At 44.1% G+C, this 27,139-nt stretch overlaps 1 protein-coding gene across 3 annotated transcripts in view; it reads left to right on the top strand.

Moving 5' to 3' along the window:
* Positions 1 to 22,387, top strand: part of LOC137384001 (serine/threonine-protein kinase TBK1-like) — a 75,751-nt gene extending 53,364 nt beyond the window's left edge. For 2 of the 3 annotated variants that reach the window (XM_068057531.1, XM_068057530.1), the window contains exons 15-21: positions 7,268 to 7,344; positions 8,447 to 8,486; positions 9,812 to 9,913; positions 11,844 to 11,940; positions 17,402 to 17,505; positions 19,631 to 19,702; positions 20,880 to 22,387. In XM_068057531.1, coding sequence (XP_067913632.1) covers positions 7,268 to 7,344; positions 8,447 to 8,486; positions 9,812 to 9,913; positions 11,844 to 11,940; positions 17,402 to 17,505; positions 19,631 to 19,702; positions 20,880 to 20,910 — 523 coding nt within the window. In that variant the 3' untranslated portion in view covers positions 20,911 to 22,387. Of the gene's footprint in view, positions 1 to 7,267; positions 7,345 to 8,446; positions 8,487 to 9,811; positions 9,914 to 11,843; positions 11,941 to 17,401; positions 17,506 to 19,630; positions 19,703 to 20,879 lie in introns of those variants that run through there. The other variant, XM_068057532.1, reaches the window with a different exon arrangement.
* Positions 22,388 to 27,139: the final 4,752 nt, after the last annotated feature.

Genomic DNA, 27,139 nt, shown 5'->3' with positions numbered 1-27,139 from the left:
AAGCCACAGAAAAGAAACAAAGAAGTGCTGAAAGCATTGGGTAAGACACAATGGCTGCAAATCTTCCTCTTCCAGTGCCAGTCGAAATGAAAGATATGAAGCAGAACTGACAGTTTTTCCACTCACAATGGCAAAAATACAAAATTGCAACAGATTTAATTAACAAACCAGAGCAGCAATGAGTAGCTACACTTTTATCACTGTTGAGGTGAGACTGTTGCAAATGTATCCTACTCTAAATTTCTCTGAAGAACAAAAAAGGACAGCAGAAATTTTGAAGGCCTTGAAGGCACGCTTTGAACCCTAAGTGAATGTCACTTATAAACAGTATGTATTCAACATCTGGGCCCAAGGTGTTAAAGAGTCCATTGATCAATATGTGACTGCATTAACACAGCTCACAAAATCCTGTGAATTTGTGCAACAAAAGATGATTTACTTAAAGACAGGACTGAATTAGGCATAAGAGATCCTGCAGTGAGAGAGGAGAAACTTACTCTCAGGAAAGCGATCAACATGTGCAGAAGCTCTGAGGTTGTAAATCAGCAGCTAGAGCATATTCATGGCAGAACAGACCAGGCCTTGCATTATGCTGATAGACATTCCAGGCCAAAAGGGCAGTAAGATCACGGACAAAGGGCAGGATGCAAATACTGCAGAGGACATCACACACAGGAAAAGAAGCATGTGCAGCGTGGGGAAAGCAGTGTTCTCACTGCAAGAAGCCAAATCATTTTGCATGCAAGTGTTTGGCTAGAAAGAAGCGCAACAAGCAGGTACAGATGGCCACTGGAGAGATATCAGCTGATTCTGACAAATCACAATACACCATACAACAGGCTGGTTCAGTCAGGTCAATCGGTGATGAATGGTTTCTGACTGTTGGAATGATGACTGCAGAAGGAGAATATCAAGTTAACATAAAGTGCCAGATAGACACCGGTGCGTCACGCAACATCATGACCTTCACAGACCTGTGCGAAGTGGCTCAACATGGCGATCCAAAAATGAAGCCCTCGAAAGTAAGGTTGAGGCTATATGATGGCACCATACTAGTGCCAAGAGGACAAGTTACTCTGAGAGCCCAATGCAATGATGAGAATGAAGATCTGGAGTTCCAGATCATAGATGGCAAGTCTAAAGCTTGGACTGGTAACCCTCAACGTGCAAAAAGAGATTTGCAACATGTCACAGCACACTAAACCATTGACTGCGGAACCGATCCTAGAGGAGTACGATGATGTATTTACAGGTTTTGGATGTCTTCCTGGAAAATATCATCTCAAAGTAGATGAGAGGGTAAAACCAATTCAGCATCTGCAGAGGAAGGTTCCAGCTGCCCTCAAGGCCAGCCTGAAAGACAAGATAGAAGAGCGTAATGAAGAAAGTGACAATCCCGACAGAATGGATTAGCAGCATGGTAGCAGTGAGACAACCTGGATAGCTGAGAGTATGCATCAACCCAAAGGATCTAAATAAAGCTCTGAAGTGATCACACTACCCCATGCCAACCATCGAAGGAATTTTGCCACAACTTGCAAAGTCAAAAATCTTCATGTGAAGGATGGTTACTGGCAAGTAAAGCTGGATGAAAGCAGCAGCTTCCTAACTACATTCTGGATGCCATTCAGGTGATACAGATGGTTATGCATGCTGTTTGGCATTTCCACGGCTCCAGAAGAGTATCTATGCAGACAGTAAGGGAATGTCAGTGATCATCTTCCCAGAGTGGAAGCTATAGTGGATGATCTGCAAGTTTATGGATGTGGAGACACGATGGAAGAAGCCATTGCTGACCACGATCAAAATCTAGTGTGACTGCTGGACAGAGCTTGCCAGCTGAAGCTGAACAAGAAAAACATGCAATTAAAGATGCCCAAAGTGAAGTACAGAGGTCATGTACTGACAGCAAAAGGTCTTCGCCTGGATCCCGAAAAGGTGAGAGCAGTAGCAGTGATGTGGCGACCGACAGATGTAAAAGCGGTTCAATGATTTGTTGGTTTCGTCAACTATTTAGCAAAATTCTTGCCCAATTTGTCATTGGAGTGTGAACCATCATGCCAACTCACTGCCAGGATGTGCAGTGGTATTGGGGCAGAGAACACGAAGCAGCATTCACTAAAACCAGGAAACTAGTGACAGCAAGGCCAGTGCTGAAATATGAAGTCACCCTGCAGTGTGACGCCAGTGAGACAGGACTTGGAGCATCCCTAACCCAGCAAGAACAACCGGTTATATTTGCATCTAGGGCTTTAATGCAAATAGAACAACGCTACTTTCAGGTTGAGAAAGAGTGCCTGGCCATTGTCTTTGTTTGTGAACATTTTCATCAATATCTACTGGGAAGAAGCAAAGTGACAGTCGAATCCGACCACAAGCCACTTCAAAGCATTTTCCTCAAGTTGCTACTATCTGCTGCAAAGCGTCTGCAAAGAATGTTACTCCAGTTACAGAGATATCATCTGGACATGACATATAAGCAAGGGAAACAGATGTACATCGCTGACATGCTGTCAAGAGCAGCACTCCCTATGAAATGTGTGAAATCTTTCAGATCCAATGTGAAGCTGCAGCTCGACATCCTCTGGAAGTCATCAACACAGCACAGACATTGAATATGACAGACAAGCGCCTTGTTCAAATCAAGCAAACTACCCAACAAGATGCAACTCTCCAAGTGTTGCAAGAAGTAGTGATGAAAGGGTGGCCTGAAAGCATCAAGGACACTCCTGTGGTCGCAAGAGCGTATTGGTCATACGAAGATGAATTGACAGCCCAAGATGACATCTTGTACAAAGGAAATGGAGTCATTATCCCTAAGGAGTTAGAGGATAGGTAGTAAAGCATATCCTTGCAAGCCACCAAGGAACTGAGTCGAGTCTGAGGAGGGCATGAGAAGTGTTTTACTGGCCAAACAAGAGCAATGAAATCAAGGATCACATCAGCCAGAAGCAGTGCATGTAACGAGTACCAAGCTAAGCCAGTTAAAGAACCACTGATGACACATGACATCCCAGACAGACCATGGATGAAGGTGGGAGTAGACCTCTTCACTCTCACAGGAACTGATTATCTTGGCACTGTAGACTACTATTCTGACTACTGGGAGATAGACCAGCTGATCTCAACGACTACCGGTGAGATTGTAGAATGCCTGAAAGCACACTTCAGTCGTTACGGCATTACAGATATTGTGATGACCGACAATTGCCCTCAGTTCATGAGTGAAGAATTCAACCGCTTCATAAAGGATTGGGAAATTCAACATGATACATTATCTCCACAATGTCCAATGGAAAGGCTGAGGCAGCAGTGAAAATCGCCAAAGGAATCATACAGAAATCGAGCAAATATCGAGCACAGATATATACAAGGCAATCCTCGAGTGGAGAAACACACTTACCGAAGACATGAAATGTAGTCCAGTACAAAGACTAATGTCATGCCGCACCCAAACTACTCTTCCAATAGCAAAAAAGCTGCTGAAGCCAGAAGTAGTAAAAGGTGTGAGTGACAAAATCAAGGTGAAATAGCAGAAAAACAAATTTCATTTTGACAAAACTGCCAAACCATTGCCAGAATTGAGCATTGGAGAGTCAGTCAGGGTACAAACCTTCAACGCTCTCAACCAGAGTCAGCCCAGGTGGCAACTTGGGACCTGCGTAGAGCAGTTGTCACCTCAATCATATGCGGTGGAAATGAAGGACCAGAGATACCGTCACAACCACAGGCACATCCGCACAACTGCCGAAGCTGTTCCTTCACTAAAGTCGGCCGATCAGGAAGATGTGAACTCACCATCTGCACAGACCACAGATCAACCATCAACCCCAGAGGTCCACTGCACCCCAACAACTGAAATGGAACAACAACAGTTACTGCGGCAACAACAAGTGACATGGGGAATTACACTCCCCGGAGAAAGAAAATCATCCAGATAAGCAGCCAACAACAATGCCACGCACACCATTAAGAGACCGGCATGATTTAAAGACTGTGTGTGCAATGCATGTGCAGAGACTGATGAGAATAATGAACAGCTAATACATGAAAACAGTTGTGTGTATAGTGGGTAACTTGGGCAACTCACAGTGTAATTGATAATGCATGCAAATTGTTTTGTTTCTTTGTCTGAAAAGGGGGATGTTTGGGCGAGAAATGCAATACTGTACTAATGTGCCTCCTGGCTTGCCATAGTCATGTGACCTCTACCATGAGGCACTCACTGCAGATATCCATCAGAAGGCAGCTCAATAAAGACACAGTACAAGCAAGACTGTTGTCCTGTGAGCTTGTAACAATAGTCTTGCCCTGTTCACACTTTCAAAAATAGTCTATAATTTTAAAAACCTCCCTTAAATCTCCTCTTGACCTTCTCTGCTTCAGTGGGCACAGTCCCAGTGTCTCAAGTCTCTGCTCATATCTATAGTTTCACATCCCTGGTATCTTCCTGGTGAATCTACACTGTGTGCTCTCTATGGTTTCAATAGCCTTTCTATAAGGGCGACCCCAAATCTGCACAAGTTCTGGGAATCCAAACCAGGGTTTTTCCCAGGTAGATGGAACTAGGCAGGGAAGTCTGGCAAGAAGGAGCATAGAGGCTGAGAGAGAAGCTTCTCTATAATGAATGAAGTTACAGTTTGACAGGTTCAGTTGACATCAGATTCAGATGGATATTTAAGACAAAGGATTAATCTTAACTGTAAAATGAGGGATATTGAATTAGCTGCCTGATATTCGCCACTCCCAGAGTTACCTTACTGTTGAAGTCAATCAGAGGGAGGGGTGTAGAATGGAAAGCCAAGTCCATATCGCCCATAGTTAAAATTACTCCCAAAGTTCTCTTCATCAGTCTGACAGTGGCGAAGGCCATTGTAGCCTGCAATGTGGATTGGCAACCCAGAAACAGTCAACTACAGATCAAAGTGAATTTCTTAATGACATCACTGAAACATGGCCAGCTCACTCCGCTTCTAAACAGATCATCATTCTCCATTTTTAAGGGTCTTTTAAAAACTAACAGCACAAAATTATCCATTTGTCACATTCGCACTCCGTACCTGGTCTGTGATGAGTTACCCGGGACAGCAGTCATGGCTACAGTTGGTTTCAGCGTCTCAGGATTAGAGAGGGGAAGAATCTCATCCAGGGTACCTGTCCCTGATAGTGGCTCCTTGAGAGCACTGTTTCTTCTAAGCCAGAAAGTTCTGGGTTCAACTCCCACTGCAGTGGCTTGAGCATGTAACCCAGGCCAACACTCCCAGTGCAGTACTGTGGGAGTGCTGCACGATCAGAGGTACCATCTTTCAGATGAGGTGTTAAACCAAGGCCCCGTCTGCTTTCTAAGGTGGACATAAAAGATCCCATGGCACTATTTTGAAGAAGATCAGGAGAGTTCTCCTCAGTGCCCTGGCCAATATTTATCCCTCAATCAACATCACTGAAACAAATTATCAGGTCATAGGAACATATAAGCAGGAGTAGGCCATTCAGCCCATCGAGCCTGCCCTGCCATTCAATACAATCGTGGCTGATCATCCACTTCAATGCCTTTTTCCCACATTATCTCCATATCCCTTTATGTCAATGGTATTTAGAAATCTTGTCAATCTCTGCTTTAAACACACTCAATGACTGAGCTTCCACAGCCCTCTGGGGTAGAGAATTCCAAAGATTCACAACACTGAGTAAAGAAATTTCTCCTCATCTCTGTCTTAAGTGGTTTCCCCCTTATTCTCGCATTGCTGTTTGTGGGATCTTGCTGTGCACAAATTAGCTGCCGCATGCCCTACATTAAAAAGTATTTCCTTGGCTGCAAAGTGCTTTGGGACGTTCTGAGATTTCAAAAAGCTCTATGTAATTGGGAGTTCTTTATTTGATTGCTGCCCAGTGACCCTTTGCATTAGGATGTGCTTTTGTGTCAATGTCATTTGATAAAGCACCACATGAAAGACTGGTTAACAAAATTGAGGCTCATGGAATAGGAGGGTCAGTGTCCAATTGGATAAAAAACATTGGCTCGAGGACAGAAAATAGAAAGTCCTGCTAAATGGGTGTTTTTCAGACCGGAGGATGGTAGACAGTGGTTTTCCCCAAGGGTCAGTGCTGGGACCACAACTTTTTTTGCTATATATAAATGACTTGGATCTTGGAATGCGGAGTAGAATTTCAAAATTTGCTGATGATACCAAACTTGGAGGAGTGGCAAAGAGTGAGGATGATACGAACCACCTGCAACAGGATGTAGATAGGCTAGCAGAATGGGCAGAGAGGTGGCAGATGGAATTTAATATAGACATGTGTGAGGTGATGCATTTTGGCAGAAGGGATAGGGAGAGGCAATATATACTAAATGGCACAGTTCTAAAGAGAGTGCAGGAACAGAGGGACCTGGGGGCTTGTGTGCATCGATCTTTGAAGGTGGCAGGACATATTGAGAGAGTGGTTAGTAAAGCAGGATCTTGGGCTTCATAAATAGAGGTATTGAGTACAAAAGCAGAGAAGTTATACTGACCCTTTATAAAGCTCTGGTTAGGCCCCAACTGGAGTATTGCATCCAGTTCTGGACATCAGACTTTAGGAAGGATGTGAGGGTCCTTGAGAGGGTGCAGAGGAGATTTACAGAATGGTTCCAGGATGAGGGATTTTAGCTACAAGGTTAGGATGGAGAAACTGGGGCTGTTCTCCTTAGAGCAAATGAAATTGAGGGGAGATTTAATAGAAGTGTACAAGGTGTACTGGCATAGATAAGTTAGACAAGGAAAAGTTGTTCCCATTAACTGAAGGTACGAGGACTAGGAGACACAGATTGAAGGTTTTGGGCAAGAGATGCAGGGGGAATATGCAGGAGAACTTTTTTAATGCAGCAAGTGGTAATGACCTGGAACTCACTGCCCACAAGGGTGGTGGAAGCAGAGACAATCAATGATTTCAAAAGGAAATTAGATGGGCGCTTGCAGGAAATAAACTTGCAGGGCCACGGGGATCGAGAAGAACAGTGGGACTGACGTGACTGCTCTGTGGAGAGCCAGCATGAACCTGATGGGCCAAATGGTCTTCTATACCGTAAATTATTCTATGACAGGGTCAAGCTTGGCTGTGATTCTCCAATACCCCAGCCAGCCTAAACACAGGAAGAATAAATGAGGCCTGAGTAGCTATAAACTCGAGCAGACGCAAGCAAGGAGGAGAGGTGGAAATGAAAGGATGAAAAGATTAGATGAAAATGAAGATTTATTTATATTTATGTTGTCTAATTATTTTGTAGAATTGGAAAAGTGGAAGTTTTACTGGAGAAAGTATCTGCAATTCACCAGCAGCTCAGAAAGGACCGACTGAGAATGAGTAAGGGGCCAATTCATTAATGGTTAATGCTCGAGAGCTTGCACTGGAGGCATGACATGGTGTCAAACGCAGTTAGCGGCCACCTATACCCTTCATTCTCGCCTCTGAGTCAAAAGGTTGTGGTTTCAAGTCCCACTTCAGAGACTTCAGCACAAAATCCAGGCTGACAGTCCCAGTGTAGTACTGAGGGAGTGCTGCACTGTTGGAGGTGCCGTCATTCAGATTAAATGAGGCACCTCTGTCCTCTCAGACATAAAAGAAGAAAAGCAGAGGCATTCTCCCAGAGTTCTGGCCAACCTTTATCCTTCACCCAACTTAAAGTAAATTAGCTTGTCATTGGTCAAATTGCTGTTTGTGGGAGCTTGCTGTGCATAAATTGGCTGCCATGTTTCCTGCATTACAACAGTGACTACACTTCAAAAGTACTACATTGGCTGTAAAGCACTATGGGATGGACCTGAGGTTGTGAACGGTGCTATATAAATGCAAGTCTTTCTCACAACTATTCCTCTTTTAATTTTTTGCAAAAGTGTATCAATCCTGCCCGCATTACCCACCCTGAAGATGCTAGCTCGTACTGGGGTACAGTTCCACAGGCACTGTCTGCCCTTCCCTTCATCCTGCCCGCATTACCCACCCTGAAGATGCTAGCTCGTACTGGGGTACAGTTCCACAGGCACTGTCTGCCCTTCCCTTCATCCTGCCCGCATTACCCACCCTGAAGATGCTAGCTCGTACTGGGGTACAGTTCCACAGGCACTGTCTGCCCTTCCCTTCATCCTGCCCGCATAACCCACCCTGAAGATGCTAGCTCGTACTGGGGTACAGTTCCACAGGCACTGTCTGCCCTTCCCTTCATCCAAGTATCACTTGGGAACGTATATGTCGTGTTGATGGGCTATTTGACTGGGGGAGGGGGGTGGGAGGGGGCAGGAGGGGAGCAGGGCATAATGTCATAATGTTGGTTTTCATCCAACCCCCCCAGACATGCACCGTCCCAGCTGGGAGTCAATGGATGATCCCTACATAGTAAAAGCAGGCTCTGCTTGCATTAAATGTTGAAAATCACAGTGGCCTAACCATCCAATATTTGTTCTTTCAGAACTTCAGTACAATGATGAGCAAATCCATAAATTTGAGAAGTAAGTTTGTTTTATAATTTATCCCATGTAAAAGTGTAAGCTCAGTTCAGTGGGTAGCTCACCTACCTCTCAATGGGCAGGTCGTAGGTTCAACTTCCATTCCAGGATTTGAGCACATCGTTTCGGTTGGTACTCCAATACAGTGCTGAGGGAGCGCTGCACTGTCAGAGGTGCCACCTATCTGATGAGATAATAAATGGAGGTTGTTCTGGTGGTTCAGTTGTGTATTAATGATCTCGTGGAATAATTAAAATGGCTTTCTTCCCCTCAACCAACCACTTAAAAATAGACTGACTAGCCTTTCATTTTGTTGCTGTTCATGGGATCTTGCTGTGTGCAAATTTATTGCCAAATTCGCCTACCTAACATATTACTATATGTCTCACTATACGTGAAGTTTGTGAGATGCTGTGAGGTGTTATGAATTTCAAGTCTGTTACTGAAGCCAAAGTGACCCATGGCAACCTTACCAACCTTCAGGCTGGTGGCAGAGTAGCACTCCCAAATGATCACTTGCAGTTTCATAGAATAATACAGCACAGAAGAGGCCATTCAGCCCATCATGCCTGCTCTTTGAAAGAATTATTCTCATTTCCCTGTTCTTTCCCATAGCTCTGTATTTTTTCCTTTTTCAAATATTTATCCAATTCTCTTCTGAAAATTATTATTGAATCTGCTTCCACCCTTTCAGACAGCGCGTTCCAGATCACAACAACCAGCTGTGTTTTTTAATTTAAAATAACTTCTCGTGTCCCCCTGCATTTTTTTTTTCAACCAATTATCTTAAATCTGTGTCCTCTGGTTATTGATCCTCCTGCCAGTTGAAATAGTTTCTCCTTATCTACTCTGTCAGAACTCTTTGTGATTTTGAACATGTCTATTAAATCTCCTCTTAACCTTCTCTTCTCTAAGCAGAACAATCCCAGTTTCTCCACGTAATTGAAGTCCCTCATTCCTTTAGCATTCTGGTAACTCTCCTCCGCACCCTCTCCAGGGCTTTGACATCCTTCCTAAAGTGCGTTGCCCAGAATTGAACAAAATCCTCCAGCTGAGGCCTAACTAGTGTTTTAGAAATGTTTACCATAAATTGCTTTATCTGCCTTCCTTGTGGGGACATGAAAAAGTAAACAACAAAGGGATTTAGATTAAATAAAGTGTTTAAGATTACCTTATAAAACCTGATCATTCTAAAACCTTCGACATGTATTTCAACACTTTTTCCATTTGTGCTGGTGTCCTGAACTCCGAACTTCACTCTTTCACCTGGATTTGTATTGTGCATTCTTTGGGCATCTTGCATTCTTAGTATTCCTTTGATGTTCCAGGATCAAAATGGGAATTTATGCAAAGAAGGTGCAGGCGTTAGTCCGAGAGGATTGTGTGCAGAAATATCAGATGCTGTTGGCCTCTACCAAAGACTGGATGAGGTAGGTAACCAAGACTGACATATGGTGACTGAGGACTGGTTTGCATAGATGGTCAGTCAGAGATGATGATGGATGGCCTGAAAGTTGATGGCAGATAGAGATGTGTCTGATGGTTGATTAGGGAAGTTGGCCGAGGGCTGACGTAAGTAACTCAGGATCACTTGGGTAGTAACTGAGAGCCATCTGAGGTTAGTGTCTGAGAGCTGGTCACTAGCTGATGATCAGTTGAGGTGACCAAAGGCCTTTGGGATAGAGGCTGAACCTGGTTTGGAGAAGAGACCAACTGGTGCAGGCTGGTCCTGATTATTTTAAAGAGCATTGAAAGCACGCTGTATCTCTCTGATATTGTTTGCAAGCTTGAGCACAGGAGAAGACATCTTCATCCATCCTGGAAATCCCAGGATGAAGAGGTTGCTTTTTTATGAAGCTTCAGAAGTCCAGACTATCCCCATCATCGGGGAAATACTTGGCTCTGTGACCGAGGAGCATTAATGTTAAAATCAAGGCAAGCAACAACAACTTGCATTTATAAAGCACCTTTGATATAGTAAAACCTCCCAAGGTGCTTCACAAGAGTGTACTCAATGGAGATTTGACATTGAGACATGTGACGAGATATTAGGACAAGTGACCAAATACATGGTCAAAAAGCATCTTAAAGGAAGAGAGAGAGAGCTGGAGAGGTTTAGGGAGAGAATTGCAGACCTTGGTGTTTAGGCAGCTGAAGGCATTGCCACTAATGGTGGAGCAGAGGAAACGGACAGGAATTGGAGGAGTGCCGTGATCTCTGCGGGTTGAAGAGGAGTTCATAGCGATAGGGAGGGAGTCGAATGCAGGGATAAGAATTTTTAAATTGAGCAACAAATGGAGAGAAAATAACAACTGCAGAGCAAATCACCCCAGCTGTCCATCTCTCCTGAAGGTGCTGACTCCAGTTCCATGGGTACCGACTGCCCTTTGGGTACCTTGTCCAAATGGTTTGCCTTAACTGTGAGTCAGCAAACTACCTGCTGATGGAGAGCGATATAGCAAAGCTTTACCCTGTTGATATTTGGTGTCCACACAGTTTCCAGTAGTCATTGGGTGGCAAACAGGAGATGGCACCCAAGTTCAGCTTCCCCTCCCGGATTCATGGGTGCTGAGTCCAGCTGTAGAACTTTATCGCTGCCCCAGATAGCTGACCATTGATGATTGATGACCATTTCTGTCTATGTAGCTCAGATACTTGCTATCTTGTTAGCTGTGCCATTGGTGGAATCAGCTCCTGGTAGAGGAGTAGCGCCAGGACTGGGCTGGGAGTGAATTCCTGCGGGGGCCAGTTTAGTTGCCCTGTAGTGCGGATTCCCCACCCCCACAGTGGTAGCCTGGCTGCTGAATCTATTTTTTTAATTGAAGATTTAAAAAGGTTTGAGAGAGGGTGCCTCCATTTTGAAGCACACGCCTCCTCTCAAGCTGTAAGGCCTCTGATTGGTCCTCCAGCTTCAAGAGCCCGCCCGCTCTCCTTATTTGGATGGTAAGCCCATCTCCAGGCCAATTAAAGGGACACCCCCTTGAAAGTCCCAGTGAGTGACAGTTTCCCCCTGGTGGCAGGTTCAGTACCCAGAAACAGTCCCGACTTTTATTTCCCGCCCGCAGAGGGAAAATCCAGACCCTGGTGTCAGGCTGTAGGATTGTTGCAAAAACACAACTGGTTCACGTATGTCCTTTTAGAGAAGGAAACCTTTCATCTTTAACCGGTCTGGGACTAAATATAAATGATGGCCTTGCCAACAGCAAACATTCTCAATGAATATAGCAAAACATCCCACAGCTTGGGACTGGGAACCTGGCAAAGAGCATTTAAAAAAAGTGAGAGAGAATAATGAGGTGAATAATAAGGGCTTGTGAACGAATATATAAATTGCATTTGTAATCACACCGCATTTTGCAGGATAGCCTGTGAGATCAGAAAGCACCTGAGACTCTTCAGTAACCAGGGTGTAAACCTCAGTCAGGATCTGGAGAACTACGAAGCTCAACTGAACAAGGTACATTTCATGACCCTGTTGAATACACCAATTTTTAAAGGAGGGATTAAAGTCAGGCATGTTATGACAGGAATTGTACTCCCTCAAAATCAAATCTTTTTAAAGGCAAAACATTGTTTTAACATCGTTTTTCTAAAAAAAATACTATGTCTGCTCCTTGGATGATGGGCGGTTAAAGATGGTATTGTGGTGTGATTCTAACTCCTACCAACTAGAAGGTTTCAGTTATATTCCTGGTCAATATTGAGTTAGTTCCCCTTGGACAAGACCATGATTGAGGCACTGGAATTGGACAAGAGGAAGGGAAGACTGAAGGAGGTAAAGATTGGTTCTATTGGTTCAAGGTCCCGGAAAATCATGAGTAAGATTGAGAAATGGCAGGCTAGGTGTACACATAGGGAGGTGGAAGTTAGGACCATGTATCTGCAGCCTAGGAGAAATGAGGAAGGACAGTTCAGCGTATAAAAGTCTTATAAAACATATAGGAGAGAGATGGGAATGGTTGCTATGAGAGTTTGAAGGTGAAAGAGGTTGATTATCAGAAGACAAAATGTTATGCTTGGATTGGACATCCTGTACCGTAGGAATGGAATGGGAAGTGGTTTCAGTCTATTGGAATTTCATAGCAAACCAGAATTATCCTTGGATCAGTTTTGTGTTTATTTGGTGTCAAGCAAACATTAAAAATATGAATTTAAACAGTGATCTGTTCAACATCAAATATCTGCTTCAGAGGCACAGTCGTAGTTCCCACATAACAGAAATAAATTACTCCTTTCTGTCAATCTGGAAGTTCATGGAGCTCTGTGTCCTAAATGGAGCCACGTAAGGTTGTTTTTCTTAAATGAAAGAATGATCAGAATGTTTACTCTACCAATGGTCATATTTTTCTCATTAATTTCACAAATTGGGTATTATTATATAACGCCATTGGTTACAGCACTGCTTTAAGAAATGCATTGTGGGTAGCTGAGCTACGTTAGTACTTCAATTTCAAAATGGCCACCTGCCCAAGTTCAAGAGCAAATAGTGAAGTCACTTCTTTGTTTGAAAAAGAAGAATGTTATACAGGCACAGCCTGGATATCAGAACAGCAGCCAGCTGGGATATTATGGTATTGTGTGCCTTTAATACTTAATCCAGGTCTAAACTTGCAGTCAGCGAATGTCCAGGTTTGTCCTGGAGTCTCCACGAATTAAAGATTGATCTCTTGGTTACTGCTGAGGTTAGGTAAACTTTCCCTTCTTGTCCTTCTCAACCCGTCTGCAGTCTTTGACATGGTTGACCACACCATCCTTCTCCAACGCCTCTCTGCTATCGTCCAGCTGGGTGGGACTGCTCTCACCTGGTTCTAACCTTATCTATCTAGTCATAGCCAGAGAATCACTTGCAATGGCTTCTCCTCCCGCACCGTTACCTCTGGTGTCCCCCAAGGATCTATCCTTGACCCCCTCCTATTTCTCATCCACATGCTGCCCCTGGGTGACATCATCCGAAAAACACTGCGTCAGTTTCCACGTGTATGCTGATGATACGCTGCTCAACCTCATCAACATCTTCCTTGACCCCACCACTGTCTCTAAGTTGTCAGACTGCTTGTCAACATTCTGTACTGGATGAGGAGGAAATTTCCTCCAACTAAACTCTGCTCCCAGCCATCCTTGGCAAATGTCTGAGGTTGAACCATACATATTTGATTGTTCTATCATTGGCGGCCGTGCCTTCTGCTGCCTGGTTCCTAAGCTCTTGAATTCTCTCCCTATAAACCTCTCCACCTTTCTACCTTTCTTTCCTCCTTTAAGACAAGGGCCTGCTCAGTTCAGGGGAAAAAACCCGACCCGAACCCAACAGGACCACATCGGACCCGAGCCTGACCCGGCCCGAGTCCCTCCAATTTTTCCCGACCCGACCTGAGCCCGACCCCGACCTGACCCGACCCGAGCCCGACCCAACTGCCGGAATGTTCCCTTTACTTACCTTGCGACTCCCAATCTTCAGGAAGCTGCAGCATGAGCGCGATGACGTCATAGAGACGCTCACTCGCTCACTGTGCAGACTCAGAGTTTCCTTCTTTGACATCCCGGACTCCCAGCTCAGGTAGGTTTTTTGCTTTTAACACTTTTTGTTGTGTGTGTCCGGCCCGACCCAACATGAGCCCGAAAGCTGGACCCGGAAGAGCGGCCTGGTCTGACCTGACCCGAACCAGACACATGTTGTCGGGTCCCGTCGGGTTCGGGTCGGGTAGCAGGCCTTTACTTTAAGACACTCGTTAAAGCCTACCGCTACCACGTTTTTGGTCACCTGTACTAATATCTCCTTCTGTGACTTGGTGTTAAATTTTGTTTGATAACACTCCTGTGAAGTACCTTGGGACATTATATTATGTTAAAGGTGCTGTATAAATATAAGTTGTTGTTGCTGTTGTGAGCAGCCCCAGGGAGAAAATTCAAAACGACGTTTTTTAATGTTTTTTTCATTTTTTTTTTAACACTTTCATTTTAATAGTGAACAAAATATTGGAGATAGGAAACAGGCTGTTTGACAAGATGTAGCGTGAGGTCATGTGATGAAGTCCATCCAGCGTTGGTAACCATGTCAGAACTGTTTATTATTGTTTCCTGTAAATCTGATTCCTTTTTCCCTTTGCACCAATGGAATTTCAACTGTTCTGATTGGGAGCATGAGAATAATGACACCTCTCTTCAGAAAAACTCAAGTCTTGCTCTCAAATATGAGGAGGTTTTCCAAACCCCCAGCTCTGAAGATAAAAATGAAAAACCTTTATACCTGATTGATAATCCCTGTGTCATCTCTTAACCTCTAACCTCTCCCTCTCTCCACTGCAAACTTCCTTTATCTTTTTTTCTCCTCTGGTCGTGGTGTCCTGATGTTTTCTCTCTTGCTCCTCTTCAGCTCCAAATATTCTGTCCTAAAACCTTCCCTGCATTCTCAATTTGTTGAAGTCAGGACATCCTGCAGCTTCTCCTATTGTAACTCATTATTTTGCTAATTCCCCAAACTATGGAACCCCTCACCCCTCTCAGTCCGCTCTTCATTTTCACAATCTTGAGGTTTTCAAACTCAACCAGCTGCCCTGATACTGAATCAGCAGAGTTCCCCTGGATTAGTGGTTGCATTCTCAACTCTCTGTTGGGAAGACCTGAGTTAAACTCCACACCATATCTATTCCCTAGGCTGACACCTCCGTGAGGGAGCGCTACACTGAACATTAAACAGAGGCCCTGTCTGTCTGTTTAAGTTGATGTAAAGGTTCCTGCACTCTTCAGAAGAAGAGTAGGGAGGTTTTCTGATGTGATGGCCAACCTTCATCCGTCAAACCCACACCACCAGGCCCTATATTCCTGTTGGGGCACATCAGAACCAACAACAACTAGGACCTCAATAACTCCTTTAACTAGAGAACATCTCAGACAGACTTTAAGCAATAGTGGGAGGGTCCCGTGGTCTGGTAATGATGGATTTTGAGCGGGGTTTTCAAAGTGGGGAGTGAGGTAGTGAGGAGGAGGGGAAGCAGTGCTGGGACTGTGGGGCATAGGTGGTAAAACACAGCAGGGAAGGAGCAACCACAGGAGAGGAGATGTGGGTTACTCAGGCAGAGAGGGTTGAGGCTGCGGAGAGACTTGTAAAGGTTACAAGCTTAAAGGCTGGGGCTCGTCTTACTAGAAAAGAGAAGGCTGAGGAGCTACCTAATAGAGGTCTTTAAGATTAAGAAGGGTTTTGATAAGGTAGATGTAGAGAAGATGTTTCTACTCCTGGGGGCGTCCACAATTAAGGGTCAAAAATATGAGTCACTAATAAATCTAATAAGGAATTCAAGATAGATAAAAATAAAATAAGATGGAAAGATAGGTGACACTATAAGCAATGTATATGGAAGTATAAAATGACAAAGCGATCTTGATAGATTGAGTGAATAGGCAAAACTATGACAAATGGATTTCAATGTAGGTAAATGTGAGATCATCCACTTTAGAACTAAAAAGGATCAAACAGGGTAATTTCAAAATGGTGAAGAGTCAGAAACAGCGGAGGTCCTAAGAGACTTGGGAGTCCAGCTACATAGATCATTAAAATGTCATGAACAGATACAGAAAATAATCAAAAAGGTTAATGGAATGCTGGCATTTATGTCTAAAGGAATATAATACAATGGGTTAGAAGTCATGTTTCAGCTACACAAAGCTCGACCACACCTGGAGTTACTGTGAGCAGTTCTGGGCATCGCACCTTAGGAAGGAGTGGCCTTGGACGGAGAGTAGTGTAAATTTACCAGAATGATAGGAATCCAAGGGTTAAATTACAAGGAAAGATTACTCAAACTGGGTTTGTATTCCTTGGAATTTAGAAGGTAAAGGGGTGATTTGATTGAAGTTTTCAAGATATTAACATAAAGAATAGGAGCAGGTGTAGACAATTCAGCCCCTCGAGCTTGCTCCTTCATTCATTACGATCATGGCTGATCTTCTGCCTCAACTCCACTTTCCCACCTGCTTCCTATATCCCGTGATTTCCCAGAGGTCAAACGTCTGTCTACCTCAGCCTTCAATATACTCAATATCGGAGCATCACCAATCCTCTGGGGTCGAGCATTCCAAAGATTCACAACCCTCTGAGTGAAGACGTTTCTCCTCATTCTCCGTCCTAAATGATTGCCCCCTTATCCTGAGACTGTGCCCCCATGTTCTAGATTCCTCAGTCAGGGGAAACAACCTCTCAGTGTCAATCCTATCAACCCTGTCAAGGGGAACAGATAGGGTCGATAGAGAGAAGCTATTTCCATTGGTTAAGGAGTCTAGGACTGGGGGCATAGTCTAAAATTTAGAGCCAGATATTTCATGAGAGAAATTAGGAAACCCTTCGACATGCAAAGGGTGGTAGAAGTTTGGAACTCTGTTTTCCAAATGGCAATTGATGCTCGAACAATTATTAAATCTAAATCTGAGATTGATTGAAAGAGTTTTGTTCTCCAAAGGCATTAAGGGATATGGGGCAAAGGCGGGTATATGGAGGGTGGTCGCAGATCAACAACGACCTCATTGAATGCCAGAACAGGCTTGAGGGGCTGAATGGCCTCCTTCTGTTCCTTTGCTCCTAGGAGAAACTTCTTGACCCAGAGATTGGTGAGGACGTGGAATTTGCTACCACAGGGAGTGTTTGAGGTGAACAGCAAAAATGCATTTAAGGGGAAGTTAGACAAGCACATGCAGGAGATGAGAATAGAAGATTTTGCTGAAAGGGTGAGATGAAGTAGGGTGGGAGGAGGCTCATGTGAAGCACAAACACTAGCATAGACGCTGGGCCGAATGGCCTGTTTCCGCTAAATTCTGCGTAAACAAGGAAAAATCTTGAAGAAAATGGTGTTGTTTACAGAGCTCGGTGGGGGAGGGGTCTTGTTCATTTTTCTGATTTCCACAAATTCCTCCTTATTTCTGAATTGCAGATATTGGACCTGGGACTTGTGAGACTCCAAGGAGAACAAACCATGATCAGAGCACCAGTTTTTACTGAATCCTCTGAACAGAAATGCATGGACATGATCACCAGGTGGGGACCGACTGTTTAGAGGGAGTTTACTGAACTGCAGCAGCTGAGGGTGTTTTGTGCAAATCTTTCCCAATTTAATATAAAACAGAATTATCCTCTTACATTGTGTCCTTGGGGGTCTGTGCATGATTGTCAATTTTTTCCCCCAGATAAATCCCTCCAGTTTACTCACCTTAATTTTCTCCCCCCTCTCACTGGTTACGGATCTACACTTTGAATGATACAGTGCAGTGGCCATTCGGCCCATGGTGCCTGTACCAGCTCTTTGAAAAAACTATCCAATTAGTCTCACTCCACTGCTCTTTCTCAGTAGCTGTGCAGATTTTTTTCTTTCCCAGTTTCACTATTTCCTTTCCAATTCAATTTCAATTCAATTTCAATTCCAATTCAATTATATCCAATTTCCTTTTGAAAGTTACTATTGAATCTGCTGCTGCCACCCTATCAGGCAGCCCGTTCCAGATCACAACAACTCGCTACATAAAAAAGATTCTCCTCATGTTGCCTCTGATTGTTTTGCCAGTTACCTTAAATCTGAAATAAAAACAGAAAATGCTGGAAATACTCAGCAGGTCAGGCAGCATCTGTGGAGAGAGAAGCAGAGTTAACGTTTCAGATCGATGACCTTTTGTCAGAATGTTAAATCTGTGTCCTCTGGTTACCGACCCCTCTACCACTGGAAACTGTTTCCCCTTATTTACTCTATCAAAACCCTTCATGATTTTGAACAACTCTATCAAATCTCCTCTTAACTTTCTCCACTCGGAAAAGGTCTCCTATAGTTTTGTGCTCAAATGGCCACTATTCAGGTTTGATCTTAGGCACCTATGGGGACATCACTGTCACACCCGATACCATCCTCACCCAATGACCTGCCACACACACTTAACAATAGGTGTGGCAGGATAGTGCTGATGGATGAGGGACCCTGACTGTTTCTCCCTAACACCCAAACCATAGGCAGTGAGACCAATTGTGATACCCACTTCCGACTGAGTCAACTGAAATCAGCTCCTGTGGCATGGGCTAGGGTCAAAGGCCGAGGCTTTCATGGTCGGCATCACGCCAGCTTTTGTTTACCCTCTCACCCACAAGGCTTGCTTGGGTTTCCCGCATTTGGATGGATGGGTGGGTAATCTGCTGTCAGGTACCTGGAGGCTGACTGGACAGAGTGAATGAGGGCAGCATTAGGGCAATTTCTTCCAGTTTCCCCTCCTTCCCAAGGAAGCAGTTCCTAATCCCCACCAACCACCTCCCTCAGCTGGCAAAAGCACGAGTGCTTTGTGTTTGGTACCAGTTTGTGCAAACGTTGCAGTTCAGGCTGATTATCATTCCATTTCACAATGCATCCAAAAGACTTGAGTTTACAATAGCAAACCTTCCCACGGCTACACACCAATACTCCCAACAGCCTGCTCCTCAGGGTACTGGGGCATTTGTAGATATTTTGTATTCCTAGATGCTAAAAAGAACCACGATCCATCAAGTTCACCTTCTACCATCCTGGGAGTCACATGATACAATGATAATGGAGTTATTGACCAATCACAGTGATCAATCTCTATCAATGAGTAACAACAGACCCAGACATGAGGTGAGGAAAACCCCCCAGTGGTGAAGAGCTTTTGGAGCCATGGATCCAAACTCACCTGTTCCTCCCGAGCACACTCTACTCACCACACCTCACATCTCAAATTACTCATGTATGTTTGCCGCCTGTCCTGTGTTGTTAGATGGAGGCTAAGCTCTTGATCGGAGAATCTGCCAGGTCAAAGGAGGCCACTCTGTCTCATCGAGGCAGTGGAGAAAGCAAGAAAAAGTTGGTGTGATCAGCCTGCCCCAGTTACACCCCATTTACATTACTGAGATCAGTTGTGGAGAAGTCACCCGCTTGGTTGTCGTGCCCTGTAAACTGGAGCAGCACATGTGGTCATGGATAGTCAGGACGGCAGAAACACGGCACAATTTTGTTTTACATCATCTCAGAATATTGCAGTTGAGCACAGCTTTGAAGTGAACTGTGAAGAGAGAGAGAGGTTCACAGTCATTTTTGGTCCAACTTGTTGAAGGTGCGAGGGTGGTGCGATTGAGATGAGGAGCTTTGAACATGTTTATGTGTTAACAGGATGAAGGAGCTCAAGCAGGAGATGGAAGGTGTAACTCGGGAAATCCAGCACAACAACCTGATCATCGAAAGGTGAACAAGGCATTTTTCTTCATGGGCTGTTTGATATATTGAAGATTGGGAAGACTGAAGCCATGGTCTTCAGCCCCTCCCACAAACTCTATCCCCTCTCCCAACCACTGTCTCAGCTTCAATCAGACTGTTCACAACCTTGGCTTCTTATTTGACCCCGAGCTGAGCTTCCGATCCCATATCCTCTCTATCACAAAGACCGCCTATTTTTATCTCCTTAACTTGCCTGACTCTAGCCCTGCCTCAGCTCATCTGCTGCTAAAATCCACATCCTTGCCCTTGTTACCTCCAGACTTGACTAATCCAGTGCTCTCGTGGCCGATCTCTCATCTTCCATGATCTGTAAACATGAGTTCATCCAAAACCCTGGTGCCTGTATCCTATCCTGCACCCAGTCCCACTCACCAGCAATCCTGCCCTTACTGATCAGCTTTGGCTGCCAGTCATACAATAGAATCATTGAATGATACAGCACAGAAGAGGCCATTTGGTCCATCATGCCTGTGCCAGTTCTTTCCAATTAGTTTCATGCCCCTGCTTTTTTCCCCATAGCCCTATAGAATTTTCCCCAAGTATATATCCAATGATACACTTCCCTTTTGAAAGTTATCCAACAATCCTTCAATGCCTCAGACATAAAATGCTCATCCTCATGTTTAATGTCTTTCTTCCCCGCTCCTCCCTATCTCTAATGTTCACCAGCCCTAAAAAGCTCCCAACACTCTCCGTTCCTCTGACTTTCAACCTTTGGGAGTCCGTTCCTCTCTTTGTCCTACTATTGGTGGCCTTCAGTCACCTAGACCCCATGCTTTGGAATTCCCTCCCTTCACTACTCCTCCTTTTACCCTCCTTATAACCCTCCTCTTTGACCAATCTTTTGGACACCTATTCCTTTTAGCTCAGTGTTAATAGTTTTCTGATTGCACACCTATAAAGCACTTTGGGACATTCTTCTACCTTAAAGGAGTAACATAAATGCAAGTAGTAGTTATATATAGCCAACTGTCACTGAATGTAACACTCCTGTATAATAACACACTGTGTTACTGGGTATAACATTCCTGCACATATATAATAACACTATGTTACTGGGTATAACACTCCTGTATATATCATATAACACACTGTTTGTTATTTATTAATGCTGTGAAGTAACTGTGTGTGGTTTTCTCACTAGGCTTGGTGTTCAGAAGCCTCACGGTGTGTGAGGCCTGGGTGTTGAAGATGGGACGCAGGATGTGATGAGAGTGTGATATTGTCGTGCTGAGACTTTATATTTCGTTGCCATTTCGTTTGAAGGATCGTGCCATGGCTGAATTCACACCGAAAACTGGACAGACATTCTTGTTAAAGAGCAGAGAAAAGAAATGGTCAGACTCCCCGGGTTAGATTATGACTGTGCGATAGTGTAAAATGGGCAATTGTAAGTCGGCAGATCATTTAACATTATCTTCCCACTTTTAATTTAACAACTTAAATGGAAATATAAATCGGGAGAAATGTAAAACTGGCTACCAACTCGCTAGCGCCCATTTAAACTAGCAAACAAAGTTACAATCTACCCCTTGCATGTGTAAATTCATTGGAAATGCTTAAACTTGGATTTAAATTAGGTTTGGTGGGGGGGGGTGTACGGATGGCTTTTCTGCATTCGCTATTTGTGACTCTCAGTTTGAACTCCAGTCCCCCCAGGATTGGGATATTGTGAGGTTCAGCACTCCCAGTGCAATACTCAGGGAAACAATGACATTGGAGATTAAATCAAGACCTCTTCTGCTGCAATCAATAATCAAAAGACTCTTATTATCAGCAAACAAGTGAACAATCTTCCTCTCTCTCCTCTCGACATTGTGTCAAGCTCAGTAACCCTCCAAGAAAATTGTCACCTCCCGCAGTGTCTACTGAAGGGGCCTGAATCTCGCTGGGCAGATCCACAGACCCTGACTTCTGTCTAATACCAGGTCCATGTGGTCATTCTGCCTAAGTGTAGACAGTGAGTGACAGAGAGCTATTCATCACTGGAAGCTATCACAGTTGAGCTCTGTACTCATGTGCTGTCAGCTTGCAGGAGGCACTGGAGATTGATGCTTTGTCCTTGGTCCTTGTAGCTCAGTATCACCGAGCAGTACACTGCAGAACAGGAAGAGTCCATTCATCCCCTTCTCTGCCATTCAATCAGACCATGGCTGATCTGTACCTCAACTCCATTTTCCCACCTTTATTCCATATCCCTTGATGCCCTTACTCCCCAAAAAATCTATCCGCTTCAGTCCGTTCCAATTGACTCCCAATATCCACTGCCTTTTGGCAGGGGAAAGAGGTCCAGAATTCCACTCCTCTTTGCGTGAAAGATTGATTCCTGATTTCACTTCCAAACAAACTGGCTCTAATGCTAAGGTTACACCCTTTTTTCCTGCCTTCCCCACCAGAGGAAAAATACTTCAATCAGATCAATCTTCTAAAATCAAGAGAATACCAGTCTAGTCTGTGCAACCCATGATCATCATTTGAACCTCAATATTATTCTGGTTAATCTGCACTACACGCCCTCCAGGCTAATGTATCATTCTTGATGTGGGGTGCCCAGAATTGAATGTAGTGCTTCAGATGGAGTCTGTCTGAGGCTCTGTACAAGCCTGAAGCATAACTTCCTCAGTTCTGTATTCCAGCCTTCTTGAAATAAAGGACATCATTCTATTAACGTTTTTGATCACTTTTCTTTGTCCAAGTACACATTCTGCAGCATTGGATAGCAGTAACATACTAAACCCCTCCACCTGGCTGATTCCGCCTCCATAAGAAATAGGAGCAGGAGAGGCCATTTGGCCCCTCAAGCCTGTGCTGCAATTCAATAAAATCATGGCTGATCTTATTGTGGCCTTAACTCCACTTTCCTGCCTTCCCCCATAACCCTTTACTCCATTAAGATTAAAAATCTGTCCAGCTCAGCCTTGAATAAATACAATGGCCCAGCCTCCACTGCCCTCTGAGGTAGATAATTCCAAAGACTAATGACCCTCTGAAAGAAGGAATTCTTCCTCATCCCCATGTTAAATGGGAAACCCCTTATTTTGAAACTGTGCCCCCTAGTTTTAGATTCCCCCACGAGGGGAAAGATCCTTTCAGCATCTACCCTGTCAAGTCCCCTCAGAATCTGATGTTTCAATAAGATCACCTCTCATTCTTCTAAACTCCAATGAGTCTCAACCTTTCCTCATGAGAACCCCTTCATTCCAGGAATCAGCCAAGTGAACCTTCTCTGAACTGCCTCCAATTCAAGTATATCCCTCCTTAAATAATGAGACCAAAACTGTACATAGTACTGTAGGTATGGTCTTACCAATGCACTGTACAGTTGTAGCAAGGCATCTCTACTCTTATACTCCACCCCACCCTCGCAATAAAGGCCAACATTCCATTTGCCTTCCTAATTACTTGCTGTACCTGCATGCTAACTTTTTGTGATTAATATACAATGACACCCAGATCCCTCTGTACTGCAGCACCGCACAATGTTCAGTACCATTCGCAACTCCTCAGATACTGAAGCAGCCCATGTCTAGATGCAGCAAGACTTGGACAACATCCAGGCTTGGGCTGAAAAGTGGCAAGTAACATTCGTGCTACACAAGTGCCAGGCAATGATCATCTCAAACAAAAGAGAATCTAACCATCTCCCCTTGATGTTCAATCGCATTACCATCACTGAATCCCCCACTATCAACATCCTGGGGGTTACCATTGACCAGAAACTGAACTGGACCAGCCACATAAATGCTGTGGCTACAAAAGCAGGTCAGGGACTAGGAATCCTGCGGCGAGTAACTCACCTCCTGACTCTCCAATGCCTGTCCACCAACTACAAGGCAGAAGTCAGGAGTGTGATGGAATACTCTCCACTTGCCTGGATGGGTGCAGCTCCAACAACACTCAAGAACCTCAACACTATCCAGGACAAAGCAGCCCACATAATTAGCACCCCATCCACAACCTTCAACATTCACTCCCTCCACCACTGATGCACAGTGGCAGCAGTGTGTGCCACCTACAAGATGCACTGCAGCAATGCACCAAGGCTTCAACAGCACCTTCCAAACCCACAACCTCTACCACCTAGAAGGACAAGGGCAGCAAACGCATGGGAACACCACCACCTGCAAGATTCCCTCCAAGCTATACACCATCCTGATTTGGAACTATATCGCTGTTCCTTCACTGTCGCTGTGTCAAAATCCTGGAACCCACTTCCTAACAGCACTGTGGGGTACCTAACCCCAAGGAGAAAATATGTACTTATGACAGATGCCAGGTAGAAAATATGATTGAGAACCAGGCTGAATATAGAGGATACAGAGAGGAAGTGAAAAAGCAAAGAGAGAGCATAAAAAGAGATTGGCAGCTAGAATTAAAGGAAATCCCAAAGTTTTCTATAGGCATATAAATAGCAAAAGGTTGGTAAAAGAAGGAGTGGGGCCTATTAGGGACCAGAAAGGGGATTTATACATGGAGGCAGAGGGCATAGCTGAGATATTAAATGAATACTTTGCATCTGTATTTACCAAGGATGAAGATGCAACCCAGGCAATGTTGAAAGAGGAGGTAAGTCAGACACTAGAGGGGTTTAAAATTGATAAAGAGGAAGTATTGATAGGCTGAAATAAGTTCTGAAGAAGGGTCACTGACCTGAAACGTTAACTCTGCTTCTCTCTCTACAGATGCTGCCAGACCTGCTGAGTATTTCCAGCATTTCTTGTTTTTATTTTTTATTTATTTTTTATTTTTTTTATTTTATATTAGATAGGATGTCTGTACTTAAAAGTGGATAAAATACCAGGACCAGATGAGATGCATCCAAGGATACTGAGGGAAGTGAGAGTGGAAATTGCAGAGGCACTGGCCATAACTTTTTAAGTCTTTCTTAGACTCGGGGGTGGTGCCAGAGGACTGGAGAATTGCAAACATTACATCCTTGTTCAAAAAAAGGTGTAAAGATAAACCCAGCAACTACAGGCCAGTCAGTTTAACTTCGGTGGTGGGAAAACTTCTAGAAAACCTAATGCGGGACAAAATCAATAGTCACATGGACAAATGTGAGTTAATTAAGGAAAGCCAGCATGGATTTCTTAAGGGAAAATCATGTTTAACTAACTTGCTGGTGTTTTTTGAGGAGGTAACAGAGAGGGTTGATGAGGGCAATGCTGTTGATGTGGTGTACATGGACTTTGAAAAAAGCATTTGATACAGTGCTACACAACAGACTTGTGAGCAAACTTGTAGCTCATGGAATAAAAGGGATGGTGACGACATGGATACGAACTTGACTGAGTGACAGGAAACAGAGAGTAGTGGTTAATGGATGCTTTTCAGGCTGAAGGAAGGTTTGTAGTGGAGTTCCCCAGGGATCAGTGTTGGGACCCTTGCTTTTCCTGATATATATTAATGACCTAGATCTTGGTGCACAGGGCACAATTTCAAAGTTTGTAGATGATATGAAACTTGGAAGTATTGTAAACTGTGAGGAGGATAGTGTAGAACTTCAAAAGGACATAGACAAGTTGGTGGAATGGGCAGACAGGTGGCAGATGAAGTTCAATGCAGAGAAATGTGAAGTGATTCATTTTGGTAGGAAGAACATGGAGAGACAATATAAAATAAAGGGTACAATTCTAAATGGGGTTGCAGGAGCAGAGAGACCTGGGTGTATATGTGCATAAGTTATTGAAGGTGGCAGGACAGGTTGAGAGAACGGTTAATAAAGCATACAGTATCCTGGACTTTATTAATTGGGGCATCGAGTACAAGAGCAAGGAAGTCATGTTGAACTTGTATAAGACACTAGTTCATCCTCAGCTGGAGTATTGTGTCCAGTTCTGGGGACCGCACTTGAGGAAAGACATGAGGACATTGGAGAGAGTCCAGAAAAGATTCACGAGAATGATTCCAGGGATGAAGAATTTCAGTTATGAAGATAGATTGGAGAAGTTAGGACTGTTTTCCTTGGAGAAGAGAAGGCTGAGAGGTGATTTGATAGAGGTATTCAAAATCATGAAGGGTCTGGAGAGAGTAGATGGAGAGAAACTGTTCCTACTCGTTAAAGGAACGAGAACGAGAGGGCACAGATTTAAAGTATTTGGTAAGAGAAGCAAAAGTGACATGAGGGAAAAAATTTTTACGCAGCGAGTGGTTAAGGTCTGGAATGCGCTGCCTGAGAACATGGTGGAGGCAGGTTCAATTGAAGCATTCAAAAAGGGAATTAGACAGTTATATGAAAAGGGAGAATGTGCAGGGTTATGGGAAGAAGGCGGGGGAATGGGACTGAGGGAATTGCTCTTTCAGAGAGCCAGTGCAGATACGATGGGCTGAATGGCCTCCTTCTGCACTGTAACAATTCTGTGAAGGACTGCAATGGTTCAAAACGGCAGCTCACCACCACCTTCTCAAGGACAATTAGGGATGGGCAATAAATGCTGGCCTGGCCAGCGACACCCACGCCTCACAAACAAATAATAAAAAAAGGCATTCTGCAGTCTCCATTTAAATAATCTGCTTTTCTAATCTTCCCTCCAAAGTGGACAACCTCACATTTTCCCACATTATACTTCATCTGCCAAATTTTTGCCCACTCACTTAACCTATCTATATCCCTTTGCAGACACTTTGTGTCCTCCTCACAACTTGCTTTCCCATCTATTGTTGTTTCGTCAACAAATTTGACTACAGTACAGTTCATCCAAGTCATTAATATATTGTAACTAGTTGAGGCCCCAGCACTGATCCCTGTGGCACTCTACTGGTTACAGGTTGCCAACCTGAAAATGACCCATTTATCCCTCTTTCCTGTTTGTTAGCCAATCCACTATCCATGTTTTATATTACCCCCAACACCATGCGCTCTTGTGCAGTAACCTTTTATGTGGCACCTTATCGAATGCCTTTTGGAAATCTAAATACACTACCTCTACTGGTTCCCCTTTATCCACCCTGCTTATTACATCCTCAAAGAATTCTAATAAATTTGTCAAACACAATTTTTCTTTCATAAAACCATGTTGACTCTGCCTGATTGTTTTGTGATTTTCTAAATGTCCTGCTACTACTTCCTTGGTAATGGATTCCAGCATTTTCCCAATGACAGATGTTAGGCTAACTGTCCTATAGTTTCCTGCTTTCTGTCTCCCTCCTTTCTTGAATAGAGGTGTTACATTTGCGGTTTTCCAATCCGCTGGGACCTTTCCAGAACATAGGGAATTTCGTAAAATTACAACCAATGGTCCGTGGTCCTGAGGCACACAGGCCAATTGTGGGGCCCTTCTCACCCCACCCCAACTGCAGAACAACTGACTAAGCACAGACCTGGGCTCAGATCCCACAAGGGGAAGTCGGAGGGGGGGTGGTGGGCGGTGAGAGGTGGAGTTGAATTCCATACCAGGTGGTACG

This window comes from Heterodontus francisci, chromosome 25 (assembly GCF_036365525.1).
Source record: "Heterodontus francisci isolate sHetFra1 chromosome 25, sHetFra1.hap1, whole genome shotgun sequence".
Classification (NCBI taxonomy): Eukaryota; Metazoa; Chordata; class Chondrichthyes; order Heterodontiformes; family Heterodontidae; genus Heterodontus; species Heterodontus francisci.
Note: the sequence above shows the minus strand (reverse complement) of the source record. Positions and strands in the feature narration are given on the sequence as shown.